This window comes from Nicotiana attenuata, unplaced genomic scaffold (assembly GCF_001879085.1).
Source record: "Nicotiana attenuata strain UT unplaced genomic scaffold, NIATTr2, whole genome shotgun sequence".
Taxonomy (NCBI): domain Eukaryota; kingdom Viridiplantae; phylum Streptophyta; class Magnoliopsida; order Solanales; family Solanaceae; genus Nicotiana; species Nicotiana attenuata.
The window spans coordinates 5,134-18,395 of NW_017674906.1; the positions used below are offsets into that span (position 1 = coordinate 5,134).

Here is a 13,262-nt window from a genome sequence, read left to right on the forward strand (position 1 = left end):
TCTTTCTAAGAAAAATATGTATACACATGCTATTTTGAAAGTATTTTTGAGTATGAAAATACATAGGAAAAAATTGGGTATCAACACTCTCCGGGCCACATTGGCCGCCTCCTGAAAGGATATCTCGCTCCCGGCCTCTCTAGCCATCTGGAGACGAATAGGCTGAATGTGTCCATCAATAAACCGTCTCACTCTCACCCTCTCAGTGGGAAGTATAATAAGAGCATGGCAGTCCAAATCAATAAACCTGGTCTCGTACTGGGTGACTGTCATGGATCCCTGCTGGAGATGCTCGAACTCCGATAGGCCTCTCGCTGAGTAATAGGGAGAAATTTCTCCAGAAATAGCTGTGTGAACTGCTCCCATGTCAAGGCTGGTGATCCTGCTGGCCTAGCTAAGCAATAATCCCTCCACCAAGTCTTGGCGGATCCAGACAAGCGAAATGCAGCGAAATCAACCCCATTGGTCTCAACAATACCCATGTTCCGAAGAACCTCGTGGCAACTATCCAGATAATCCTGGGGATCCTCAGTAGATGCACCGCTCAATGTAGAAGTGAAGAGCTTGGTGAACCTGTCCAATCTCCACAAAGCATCGGCAGACATAGCTGCTCAATCACCGGCCTGGGCTACCACACCCGGCTGAGCTGCTCCAACTGGCTGAACTGCTGGAGTCTGAGTCTGGGGAGATACCTGCTCCAGAGTACGAGTAGCAGGAGTCTGGACTCCTCCTCCAGCCTGAGAAGTGGCTGGTGCTACAGGAAGCAAGCCTGCACGGGTGACACTCTCCATGAGGCCCACCAATCGGACCATAGCGTCCTGAAGAACTGGAGTAGCAATAAACCTCTCTGGGACCTGAGCTGGGCCCACTGGAACTGCTGGGGTCGGAACCTCCTCGTCAAAATCAACCTGAGGCTCCGCCACTGGTGCTGCTGCTGCTCGGGGCTGGGATCTTCCCCTACCTCGGCCTCTAAAACGGCCTCTGCCTCGCCCTCTGCCCCTAGTGGGTGCTGCTGCTGGGGGCTCGGGCTGCTGAGCGGTAGATGAGGAAGCACGTGTTCTCGCCATCTGCGAAAGAACAGAGTAAAAATTCAATTAGCTTTAAGAAAAAAAATTCAATTAGCTTTAAGAAACCAAACCGCACGGCAAGAAAGAACAAATGTGAAACTTTTCCTAACTCTGTAGCCTCTGGGGGATAAATACAGACGTCTCCGTATCGATCCCTCAGACTCTACTGAGCTTGTCCGTGAGTTGTGAGACCTATGTAACCTAGAGCTCTAATACCAACTTGTCACGACCCAAAATTCCCACCCTTGGGGGTCGAGATGGCGCCTACTCGTAGAAGCTAGGCAAGCCACAAACCATTGAAAATCATCAACCCTTTTCATTTTATACTTATTAAGCAATTAAATTAACAATGGAAAAGCAATTTAAAAACAGCGGAAAGTAAATTTTAGCGGAAGTCCTAGATTAATAGAAACCAAAATGCACAATAGCCAATACAAGTCTCTACCTAGCACCTGGTGTCCCAACATACACGGACTATCTAAGAGTGCTAAATACAAGGGTCTGAAATAACGAAATAAAACTCTGTCTCGGGTACAAAAGGAAACAGATCATAAAACAGATGGAAGAGATGCTGGGCCTGCGGACGCCTGCAGGACTACCTTGGAATCTCGTGGACTGAAGGATGGCTCCCGAGCTACTGCTACTGTCCGATACCTGGATCTGTGCAAAAGAGCACAGAGTGTAGTATCAGCACAACCGACCCCATGTGCTGGTAAGTGCCTAGCCTCACCTCGACGAAGTAGTGACGAGGCTAGACCAGACCACCACATAAACCTGTGCAGTTATATATTTACAGCGGAAAATAGAGATACAGAGATAACCGGTCAATATGGGAGGGGGATCATGCTGCGGGGAAGATAGCAACTATGATTTAAAAGTCATCAAGTAACGAAACAAGCAATGTAACTTAGACAGGAATAATGAATAAGAAATCAATAAGTGCACGACATCACCCTTCATGCTTTTACTCTCGTCCTCACCAAGCAATGATATAATAAAATGTGCACGGCATCACCCTTCGTGCTTTTACTCTCTTTCCTCACATATAATCAATAGAATCGGCACGGAATGGTACATCGTGCGGCACGGCATCACCCTTCGTGCTTTACACTCTTTCCTCACAATAGACAAACAATGCACGGCATCACCCTTCGTGCTTTAACACTCTTCCTCACCCAAACAACAACCACAAACAAGGGGCAAGGGAATAAACATAATAATAATAATAATAATAGAAATCCCGGCAAGGGAACATAATTTAATCAATTAAAACCCGGCAAGGGTGCAACATCAATAATCTCAACATCCCGGCAAGGGAAATAATCAACAAAGTAACAATATCCCGGCAAGGGAACAACTTAATAACTCTTTCTCTTTCTTTCACTTTTATTTCATGACTCACTTTACCACATGAGCCAATGCTCCAAAGGGTTCAATCATTTCATATACTTTCACAATTTGTAATATAACTTGAGCCAATGCTCCTCGATATTCAAAGTTCATAATTTCCTTCCACAAGCTTTTTCAGAATAATTAGGAATCATCACCGAGGCAACAAAATACAACGAAATCAAGATATTCACAATATAAGGACTCACGGTCATGCTAGACACCAACGTATAGATACTCGTCACCATGCCTATACGTTGTACACAACAAATTCCACATAGCAAATAAGACTCAACTCCAAATCCCTCAAGCTAAGGTTAGACCAAACACTTACCTCGAACTTCCACGGCCAACTCAATCCTCAACAACCGCCTGTCCTTTTGAACGACTCCCAAACAATCGTATCTATACACAAATGACCTCATAACATCAAATAATGCTAAACAATTCGAACCCAATGCCTAATTATTGCTTTTCCATCATTTTTCCCAAAAACTCAAAAATCGATCCCGGGCCCGCTTGGTCAAAACACAAGGTTCGGACCAAAATCAAATCACCCGTTCACCCACGAGCCCGAATATATAATTTGTTTTCAAATTCGACCCCAAAACGAGGTCTAAATCAAGAAAAATCAAAAAGCCCTAACTCTACCCAAATACCCAATTTTCTACCTTAAATCACATGTTTTAGGCCTAGGATTTCAATAGATATTGAAGGAATTAGAAGAAAATAAGCTAAGAATTACTAACCCAAGAGGTTTTGGTGAAGAAATCGCTTCAATGGTCGTCTAAGAGCTTGCAGAAGAAGAGGTTTTGTGAAATTTCTAATGAATCCCGTAGCTACTGTTTTCTAAAGTTTAAAAACTTAACTGGGTGAAAATTCTCTATGCGATCCGAAGAAGTTCATGCGATCGCATAGGGGAAGGGAAGGTTGGTCTCTGCGATCACGAACCAAGCATTGCGATCGCATAGAAGAAAGGACTTCGCCTTTTCAGGTTTGGTTTAATGAACTGCGATCGCGGAAGAAAGATGTGATCGCATGGAATGAAATGTGGCTAAGCTACGCGATCGCAAATGAGTCTATACGATCGCATAGAACAAAACTGGGCACCTGGAAGCTTACAGTATGCGATCGCGGGGCTGCCTATGCGATCGCATAGGACTAAATATTAGACACCAGAACTGCTACTTTCTGCAACTTTTTCTAAGTCAAAACCATTTCGAAACACATCCGAATCACACCCGAGCCCTCGGGGCTCCTAACCAAACACATGAACTATCAACAACATCATACGAACTTATCCATCCGATCAAATCGCCTAAATAACCACAAAACAAGGAATCAAACCTCAAAATCATGAATTTTTCCAAAACTTCATCAAGTTTCAAATTTAGAACTTTAAGTCCGAAACACGTCAAACGACGTCCGATTTTAACCAAACTTTACATGAAGGACTTAAAACATATATAAGACCTGTACCGGGCGCCGGAACCAAAATACGGGCCCGATACCAACACGTTCTAATTAAATATCATTTCAATTTTTCTTAAACATTTCCAGAAAACAATTTTTCTTAAAAATTCATTTCTCGGTCTTGGGACTTCGAAATTCGATTCCGGGCATTCGCCCACGTCCCATATTTTCCAACGGACCCTCTGGGACCGTCAAATCACGGGTCTGAGTCCGGGTCCGTTTACCCAAAATGTTGACCGCAGTCAAATTTATTCATTTTAATATCAAAACTTAGCATTTTTCACAGAATTTCATATTTAAGCTTTCCGGCTACGCGCCCGGACTGCGCACGTAAATCGAGGCGACTCTAAATGAGGTTTTCAATGCCTCGAAAGCACAGAATTCATTTAAAACAGGTGATGACCCTTTTGGTCGTCACATATATCATGAAAATAAAGTATTTACCATGGGTTACATATGGGTGTACACGTGCATTTGTTTCAACCTACTTATGATATCATAAACATGACCGAGCCTCCATCTAAAAATGAAGAAAAATAAGTTTCAATATCTCTTTTTCTCAATTAATGAGTACTTATATTATGTTTTGAGCTCCTATTTCTACCTTGGAGAAATGTTTGGTGTGTAAAAGGTCGTCCGTAAAATTAAAATGTGTCAAAGAGATTTGACTTTATCCAAGATATCGACTTAGAATTTTCCAAAAATATTATAATGGCTCTAGTATGAAGGAACTGTCCCTTTGAACTTCTAGTATTCACCTAATAATAGCGTGACAAAGGCTAAAAGGTATCAATCATTTCTAATCCAAGGTTAATGATCATCCTTCTTAAAAAATAGACATAACTTTTAATGAGCTATAACTTCTATACTGACAGGCAACAGCAGGTAGTTGAAATTTAATTCAGTGTGTAAAAAACGTAGCATTCTTACTTTTGTATACGAGTCTCCAAAAACACTATTCCTTTTGGTCCGCTTTAATTATTTTATTGGCTTTTTTTCATAGTATTTGATTTTTCAGATATCACGATGGAATTAACTTCTTTTTATCTTTGGAGTAAAGAGTTTAGGAGTATTTGTTATTTTTTCAATAAATAAATTAAGGTTAATATAGTTAATTTCATTGTTAGTTAATGCTAAAAAGTGAATTTTTTATTATGCGTGAATACAAAAGTATGCCGGAGGGAGTAGCAAACAAGATCAGAATTTGAAGCTTATGTGTTCGGAAATTTAATCTTTTTAAGTCACTAAATTCTAAATTAATAATTTGTATATATTTAATGAATTTTATAAGACAAATATAGAATTTTAACAAAAGATATTGAGTTTAAGTGAACCGGTATTTTCTTTAGTTAGGTAGTTCTCCCGACCGTAAGACCCTTTATGAGTAAGGTTAATCGAAGACCGGGAAAAGTTTATTAGCGAGAGGAACCATTTCTCACCCAACCCTAACTACCCTATGTATTCGAGGGAGTATTCGACGCACTAACTCCGCCCCAGAACAAGGTGATCTAATCTTACGTACCAGTGGAGCCATCTTTTCCCCTAAGCCTTTTGTCTTGCATATTAAAGTCTACCATTATTTTTTCTTTTTAAAAGAAAAAAAAAGTTCAAGAAGAAAAGTCTTATTTAGCTTGCATCATTCTTTGGTCATTTTATCCCTTCAAACTCCACTATAAAACCTTATCAAATTAAGGTTCTCTTAAACCAAGCTACTAAAATGGCGGAAACTCCAAGAGCAACACAATCAGAAAAACCCCATGTCGTTCTTCTACCAACTCCAGGAATGGGTCACTTAATTCCCCTCGTTGAATTTGCAAAGCGACTCATTCACGAGCACGACTTCTCTATAACAGTTATCCTTCCTACAGACGGTCCTATCTCGGAATCTCAAAAAAAATTCCTGAACTCTCTTCCTTCTACCATGAATTACCTCCTTTTACCTCCCGTTAACTTCGACGATTTACCCGAAGACGTTAAAGCGGAGACACGTATCTCTCTTACAGTCACTCGTTCACTTCCTTCTTTTCGTGAAGTTTTTATGTTACTAGTTGAAACGAAGAAAATAGTTGCCTTAGTGGTCGATCTTTTTGGCACGGACACATTTGATGTAGCAAAAGAATTTAATGTCTCTCCTTACATATTTTACCCTACTACAGCTATGTGTTTATCATTATTTCTTTATTTGCCTACACTTGATGCAGCTGTGTCATGTGAGTATGGAGAGTTGAAAGAACCGGTTCGGATACCGGGTTGTAATCCTATTGAAGCAAAGGAACTTCTCGACCCGGTTCAGGACCGGAAAAATGATGCTTACAAATGGCTTCTTCATCATACGAAAAGGTATAAAATGGCGGAGGGAATAGTGGTGAATAGTTTCAAGGAGTTGGAACCAGGTGCCATTAAAGCTTTGCATGAGGAAGAACCAGGTAGGAGACGAATTTAGGATTTAAATTTGGTGGGTTAATGTTGTTAACACAGAGTTCATTATGCTTTTAGATTTATAGGTTGAGAATATTTTACTGTTTTCTGTTTGTGTATACTCTCTCAGTTTCATACTTCCATTTATGTGACACTATTACTGCGCTTTCCATATCAAATTATATGAATCTATTTTCTTTTTTAATCTGTCTAAAAAGAAGTAATTTTTTCCTAAATATAGAAATAATTAATTTAAACTTTTTCATTTTACCTCTAATGAAAATTTTCTATACCCACACAAGTATACAAATTTTACACATGATTTCAATTACAAGTTCAAAAAATCTTTATTTTTCCTTAAACCTCCTGTCCAGTTATATATCTTCACATGCATTAAAACGAAAGGAGTATTTAGACACATTGACCATTTATTTTTAATATATTTAAATATCTTGATTTATTAACTTTTTTGACTTTGATAGTCGCTTTTAAAGTAATTCTCATTTAAATTTAATTCTCATTTAAATTTAAATTATTTATGTTCGAGTTCACATAAAAAATGAATGTATGGTGACTCTTGTATTCCGAGTTTCGCTACATAAAATGAAACAGAGGGAATCTATACTTGTGTCCATTTCAAATACACTAAAATCAGTTGAACCTATTGACTAATTATATGGTACATATGCTTCTGCAGATAAACCACCGGTTTACGCAGTTGGACCGCTTATACATATGGATGTAAGCAGTAAAGCTGAGGAATTAGAATGTTTGAAATGGCTAGATGAGCAGCCATGTAACTCAGTCCTGTACATTTCCTTTGGGAGTGGTGGAACTATCTCACATGAGCAGCTAATTGAACTTGCAATGGGTCTAGAAATTAGTGATCAAAGATTTCTATGGGTTATTAGATGCCCAAATGATACAATTGCTAATGCCACTTATTTCAATGTCCAAAGTTCAAGTAACCCTTTTGATTTTTTACCACAAGGGTTCTTGGAAAGGACCAAAGGACAAGGATTAATGGTGCCTAATTGGGCCCCACAAGCCCAAATCCTTAGTCATGGCTCGACGGGCGGGTTCTTGACTCACTGTGGATGGAACTCAACGTTAGAGAGTGTGGTCCATGGCATTCCACTTATTGCTTGGCCGTTATATGCAGAACAAAGAATGAACGTGATAATGCTAAACGAGGGCCTAAAAGTGGCATTGAGGCCGAAAACAAGTGAGAATGGCGTCGTGAAGAGAGAGGAAATTGCTGAAGTGGCAAGAGGATTGATGGAAGGTGAAGAAGGAAAAGGAGTTCGCAGTAGAATGAGAGATTTAAAAGATGCAGCTGCCAAAGTACTTAGTGAAAATGGTTCTTCTACAAAAGCACTAGCTGAATTGGCTTCCAAAATGAGAAAGGTGTTATAAAATTAATTACTGTACACATGGGTTTTGTTCTTGTTGTAGTTAAAAACTTGGTTGTATTTGGGATTTATTAAGGGTGAAAATTTTAGTCATTTGATTTGTGTATGACGATGATATCTATGTAAGAAATAAGAATCCTTTTCATGTTACGGTTATTTGTTTAGAGTTAAAGTTATATGCATTGTCAGTTGTGTAACTCTTTTTTACCACTATCTGTTTGACTCAAAAGATGTTAAACTCCTTTTAAGCAAATCAGTCAAAGAGATGAAGGGGTAAATCATAGTCAATCATAATTCGTATCGGATCTAAAGATAAAGAAATGGCAATTAAATACAAAAATGGAGGAAGCATCGAGAATATCTTATTCATGATGAAGCTTTGCCCTGCCCCCTTCTTGGAGGGGAAAGGAGTTACAATCGTTGTGTTTCTCTCTCTTACTCTCTAGATGGAGCTTCCTTTTCCTCCGGCCGGAGTTCTGTTATCTGTTCTCTCACTTATTGGAATTGTTGGAAAAGAAGTCCATCTGAAGTCCCTCTTTCTGGGTTCCCTTCACTTCGTATTTATGGTCGAAAGAAAACTGCTTTTTCCTTAGACATAACTTGTCTTGTTAGAATTGTGGAAGCCTACTGGTCGGGGTGAGGGGCGTACCCTCGTCACTTGTGGAGAATGTCGCGGTGATGGAGTCAAAACGGTTCCGTTGACTTCTTTCATACGGTGACTGAAACAGGGTCGTGGTCGCCTCGATCGGGGTGGTCAGATTTCTGACCAATACAGTTAGTCCCTCCGTTCGGCAGGGTCGTACTTTGATGATTCCGACGGGCGGATTATGTGCGCAGCGTAATCGGAAGGAATCTGACCCCCATACTGTTTCTTTTTGCGTTGTGAGTTTCGAAATTGTTCGGGGGTGTCGATCAGTGTTCGCGCACGGTTATGACGGTTTCGAAACTGAAATGCCGGTTGCTAAATGAATCGTTGCTTCGTGTAAGCTCGTTATGACGCACGTTTCTGAGGACCTGAAACTTTTCGCGTCCCATCGGATCTTAATGGCGACCATTGGGTCTTACGCTCGGGGTATTTATGCCTCTTATAAATCGGGAAACCCCATCATTTGTTTTTCGCACTTTATTGTTCATCTTTGAAAAAATTCTCAAGATATCTCCTTTTCTGTTAATTCGAGCTCTATCTTACTCCTTCGCTCGTAGCAATTCTTAATTCCTTCGCTTCTCCCGTCGAGTTCTTTCTCTCTTTTCTTTGGGCTAAAGATGGCCGGTGTTTCTTCCCGTGACAGTCTTCCTGTTGCTCCTCCGGCGACTGAGAACTCTGCTCCGGCCGCCGGAGATATAGAGTTGGTGGAGGGTGAAGAGGTTCCCTCTGTAGAAGAAATTTTACCCCGCCCGGGGAGAGATGCGATCGACTTCACGGATGACGGTGGGGCGAAGCCGGTGGATATCCCTCCCCTCATAAGGGAGGTAGGGATAGCGGATTTAAGGGAGCGATGGGTCATTCCTAGCTTTGTCGAGATGGTACCGGCGGGGAGAGACGACCGGGTTCAAATTGACCGTCCCGGATTTTTATGTTCTATGCATACCCCTTTCTTGTAGGGTACACGCTCCCGCTTCCTATGCTGGTGGTTGATTTCTGCCGCTATTATGAGGTATGCCCGGCCCAGCTTTCTCCTTATTTGTACAAGTTATTCCTCATGTTTATCAAGTATGCGGAGCTCGCCGGTCGAGAGGTTACTCTGGGCCACGTCCTTAGCCTGTTCGCGCTCCAATTGATTCGGGGCTCGATGATCCATGCGCGTCCTCGGGGGTCGAAAAGCCTAGTGGTAAAGATGGACGACAGAACCAATCGTCGCTTTTATGAGAACTTTTTCTATGTGCGGACCGAGCATCTCGTGGCGGACCCAACCGGATTTCCTGAAGTGTGGAATTTTGCCCGTAAGTCTACGCCTCTGATTAGTAGATTGCCCAATTTTTCTCTTTTCTTTTGCCGTTTATGTTGTATGTACTGACCTACTGTGGTTTCGCAGCTGAGAAACTGCCCCCGCCGCCTTTGGAGGGGATTCACGAATGGGTTGAGGCCGTCCTTCCCCATACAGCGGGGGTTCGCACTTGGTCGACCTTTCATAAGAGGTTTGGACGTAGGCCCCTTGCAGTTGAGAACGTCCCTATTTCCTACCTGTCTTTTTCCGTTCTCGTTTTATCTCTTGAACGTCGTTTGTTGTTGCTAGGGAGAGTTCGGAGAAGGGCTCCTCAGCTAGCCTTTCGTCGGCCGGCCGCGTCTGCTCGTCTTGTTGCGGTACCTGCTACTTGTCCTTCATCGAGGGCGGCTTCGGTCGAATCTGCGGTTCTGGTCACTCCGGCGAGGACATCCCCTCAAGAAGCTCCATTCGATGTTATCTGCCCTGCGAATGGATCACCATCGAACGGGGAAGAGGGAGGGACGTCGAAGAGACGGAGGGTGGCATTCGAGTTGGCACCTCCAACTGTGATCAATTTGGATGAATCCCCCCCTCCCCCCGGGTCTAGGAGATGGTGCTGCTGCGGCGTCTCCCTTAGAGATGGAGCGAGTGGTTGAGGCTGGTGCTGTCAGTCAGTGCCCGGAAGATTCGGCTGTTATAGCGAACCAACCCGGAGTTTCCACTGCCGGTGATGATCAACGTCCTTCCGGAGTAGAGAGCCAGACCCTTAGTGCCGCCGTCGTGACTTCGAGTGTGCCTTCTCCATCTGCGGCGGATCGTACTTCCCTTTCGGCGGCAGAGAAGGGGAAGAGTATGATGGTCGACGAATATGAATCTGAGTCTGATTTGGATCCTGATGATGTCAGGATGTTCGAAGAGGGCCTTACTCATTTGGTGGTTCACGCGGGCGGACCGTCTTGTGTTCTTGATATTCCTTCTGACGTTAATCTCCTGACACAGGGGGATAACTTGGTGTCGGAGCTTAGCTTGCTGTGTTCGGAAGCTGAAAATGAGTCCCTGCGGAACGTTGCTGATGCCAAGTTGAGGAACGAAGTGGCCATAATGGGTTTGAGGGTATGTCGCATTCGGCTCTTATTTCGACTTTCCCCTTTGTGTTAGTGAGTATCGATTTAACTGCTTTTTCCTCCTTTTTATTTTTAGACATATCTGGTGGAGGTGGAAAGTATCCGTAGGGCCAACATTCGGTCGAGGATTTTCTTGTAGTTGCTGGAGAAGTACTGTCGCTATCGCCACAGGTGTCGTGAGTTGCACGAGCGGTTGAGGACGGATCCCCGCAACCGAGCTCAGGGCGAGGAGTTGGAGAAAAGTGATCAGGAGTTGTTGTAGACGCTCTGCAGCAAGAGCGAGCTCGAAGAGTAACTTCGTCTCAAGGACGAAGAGCTCGAAGTGGGTAAAGGGGTCATTGTAGAATGCGAATACCTGCAGGGCAAGTTAGGAGCGATGCAGTTGGAGATGGAGCGGAGCCGGCCAGAGTTGCGGAGTTGAGCGCTGAATGGAGAGGGAAGTTGAGTGCACTTGAGAGTAAGGTTGCCGATTTAGAGCATATGGATAGGGCCTGGTCAGAGGCTTCGGCAAGGGCAGCGGCCTTAGAGGAGGCCGTTCGCGTGCATGAGTTCCAGCGAGAATTGGAGAGGGCTACTGTGATCCTCAGGGAAGTGAGGCTCGAGGATCGGATTAGCAAAATTGATCAGGAGGCCGTAGCTCTGGCAGATCAAGTCATTGCCTTAGAGGAGGAGAATCAGCGGCTGAGGGCCCAGGCTGGACCGTCCCGTGCTGTTGTTTCTTGCCAGACTCACGAGCTCTGGGTCTACGCTGAAGCCCAGTGAGACATTTTCAAGAACTTGTGGGAAGCGGGCACCGTGACTAAGGCGACCTTCGAGGAGGCGCGTGAGAAGGCTCACGAGGCTCGTGCCAACTGTGGATATGATGTGGCGACACCCGAAGCTGATGGGGGTGCAGGTGGTGACGATGATGAGCCTTATGGAGATGATGGTGGTAATGGCGGTGTTGGCGTCGAGTGAAGAAAAAGTAGTGTTTTGTTTTTTTTATTTCGTACGCCGGTGTGCGTTTGTTTGTTTCTTGTTGTTGCTTCTTCCTGCCTCCCCCTTTTTCTCTTTTTTTTTGTTATCAGTTGACTGGCCCCGGCCGGATGTAAGCGGCGATGGCCCGTACTTATGACCATGAATAAAGGATTCTTTTTTGCCACGTCTTGTGTTTCATCTTTCAGTCGATTCATGATCTCATCGCGAGGTGAGGGCTTGTCTGGCGAGTCCCGGTTCTCTTTTTGTAACGTAGGCCTCTGGCCTTGCGGGTTTCATTACGCATTTATCGAGAAGATAGCTCGTTCGAGTTCGAATGAGGTCGAGCCTGTTGATTTTTGACGAAGGCCTTTAGTCTTGAGGGTGTTATTTCGAACTTATCAAAATTACAGCCTGTTTGAGTTTGAGCGAGGTCGAACCTGTCGATCTTCGAGGGCGAAGGTCTTTATCCTTGAGTCCCAGTTCGAACGAGGTCGAACTTGTCGATCTTTGATGGCGAAGGCCTTAGCCTTAAGGGTGTTATTTCGAACTTATCAAAATAACAGCCTGTTTGAGTTCAAACGAGGTCGAACATGTCGATCTTTGACGGTAAAGGACCTTAGCCTTAAGTCCCAGTTAGAACGAGGTCGAACTTGTCGATATTTGATGGCGAAGGCCTTAGCCTTAAGGGTGTTTCGAACTTATCAAAACAACAGCCCGTCTCGAGTTCAAGCAAGGTCGAACATCTGAATCTTTGATGGCGAAGGCCTTAGCCTTAAGGGTGTTATTTCGAACTTATCAAAATAACAGCCTGTCTGAGTTCGAATAAGGTCGAACTTGTCGATCTTTGATGACGAAGGCCTTAGCCTTAAGGGTGTTATTTCGAACTTGTCAAAACATCAGCCCGTCTGAGTTCGAACGAGGTCAAACATGTCGATCTTCGACGGCGAAGGCCTTTAGCCTTAAGGGTGTTATTTCGAACTTATCGAAACATCAGCCCATCTGAGTTCGAACGAGGTCGAACATGTCGATCTTTGACGGCGAAGGCCCTTAGCCTTAAGTCCCAATTCGAACGAGATCGAACTTGTCGATCTTTGATGGCGAAGGCCTTAGCCTTAAGGGTGTTTCGAACCTATCGAAATAACAGCCTGTCTGAAGTTCAAGCGAAGTCGAACTTTTGAATCTTTGATGGCGAAGGCTCTTGGCCTTAAGGGTGTTGTTTCGAACTTACCGAAACAACAGCCCCTCTCGAGTTCGAGCAAGGTCGAACATCTGAATCTTTGATGGCGAAGGCCTTAGGCTTAAGGGTGTTATTTTGAACTTATCGAAATAACAGCCTGTCTAAGTTCGAACGAGGTCAAACATGTCGATCTTTGAGGCGAAGGCCCTTGGCCTTAAGTCCCAGTTCGAACGAGGTTGAACTTGTCGATCTTTGATGGCGAAGGCCTTAGCCTTAAGGGTGTTTCGAACTTATCGAAACAACAGCCCGTCTCGAGTTCG

General features: G+C 43.6%; 1 protein-coding gene across 1 annotated transcript; it reads left to right on the forward strand.

The window, feature by feature from the left end:
* Positions 1–5,646: 5,646 nt before the first annotated feature.
* LOC109219430 (hydroquinone glucosyltransferase-like) lies at positions 5,647–7,909 on the forward strand. The gene is made up of 2 exons (XM_019383890.1): positions 5,647–6,355; positions 7,045–7,909. The coding sequence occupies exons 1-2, from the start codon at positions 5,647–5,649 to the stop codon at positions 7,761–7,763; spliced, it is 1,428 nt and encodes a 475-aa protein (XP_019239435.1). The 3' UTR covers positions 7,764–7,909.
* Positions 7,910–13,262: the final 5,353 nt, after the last annotated feature.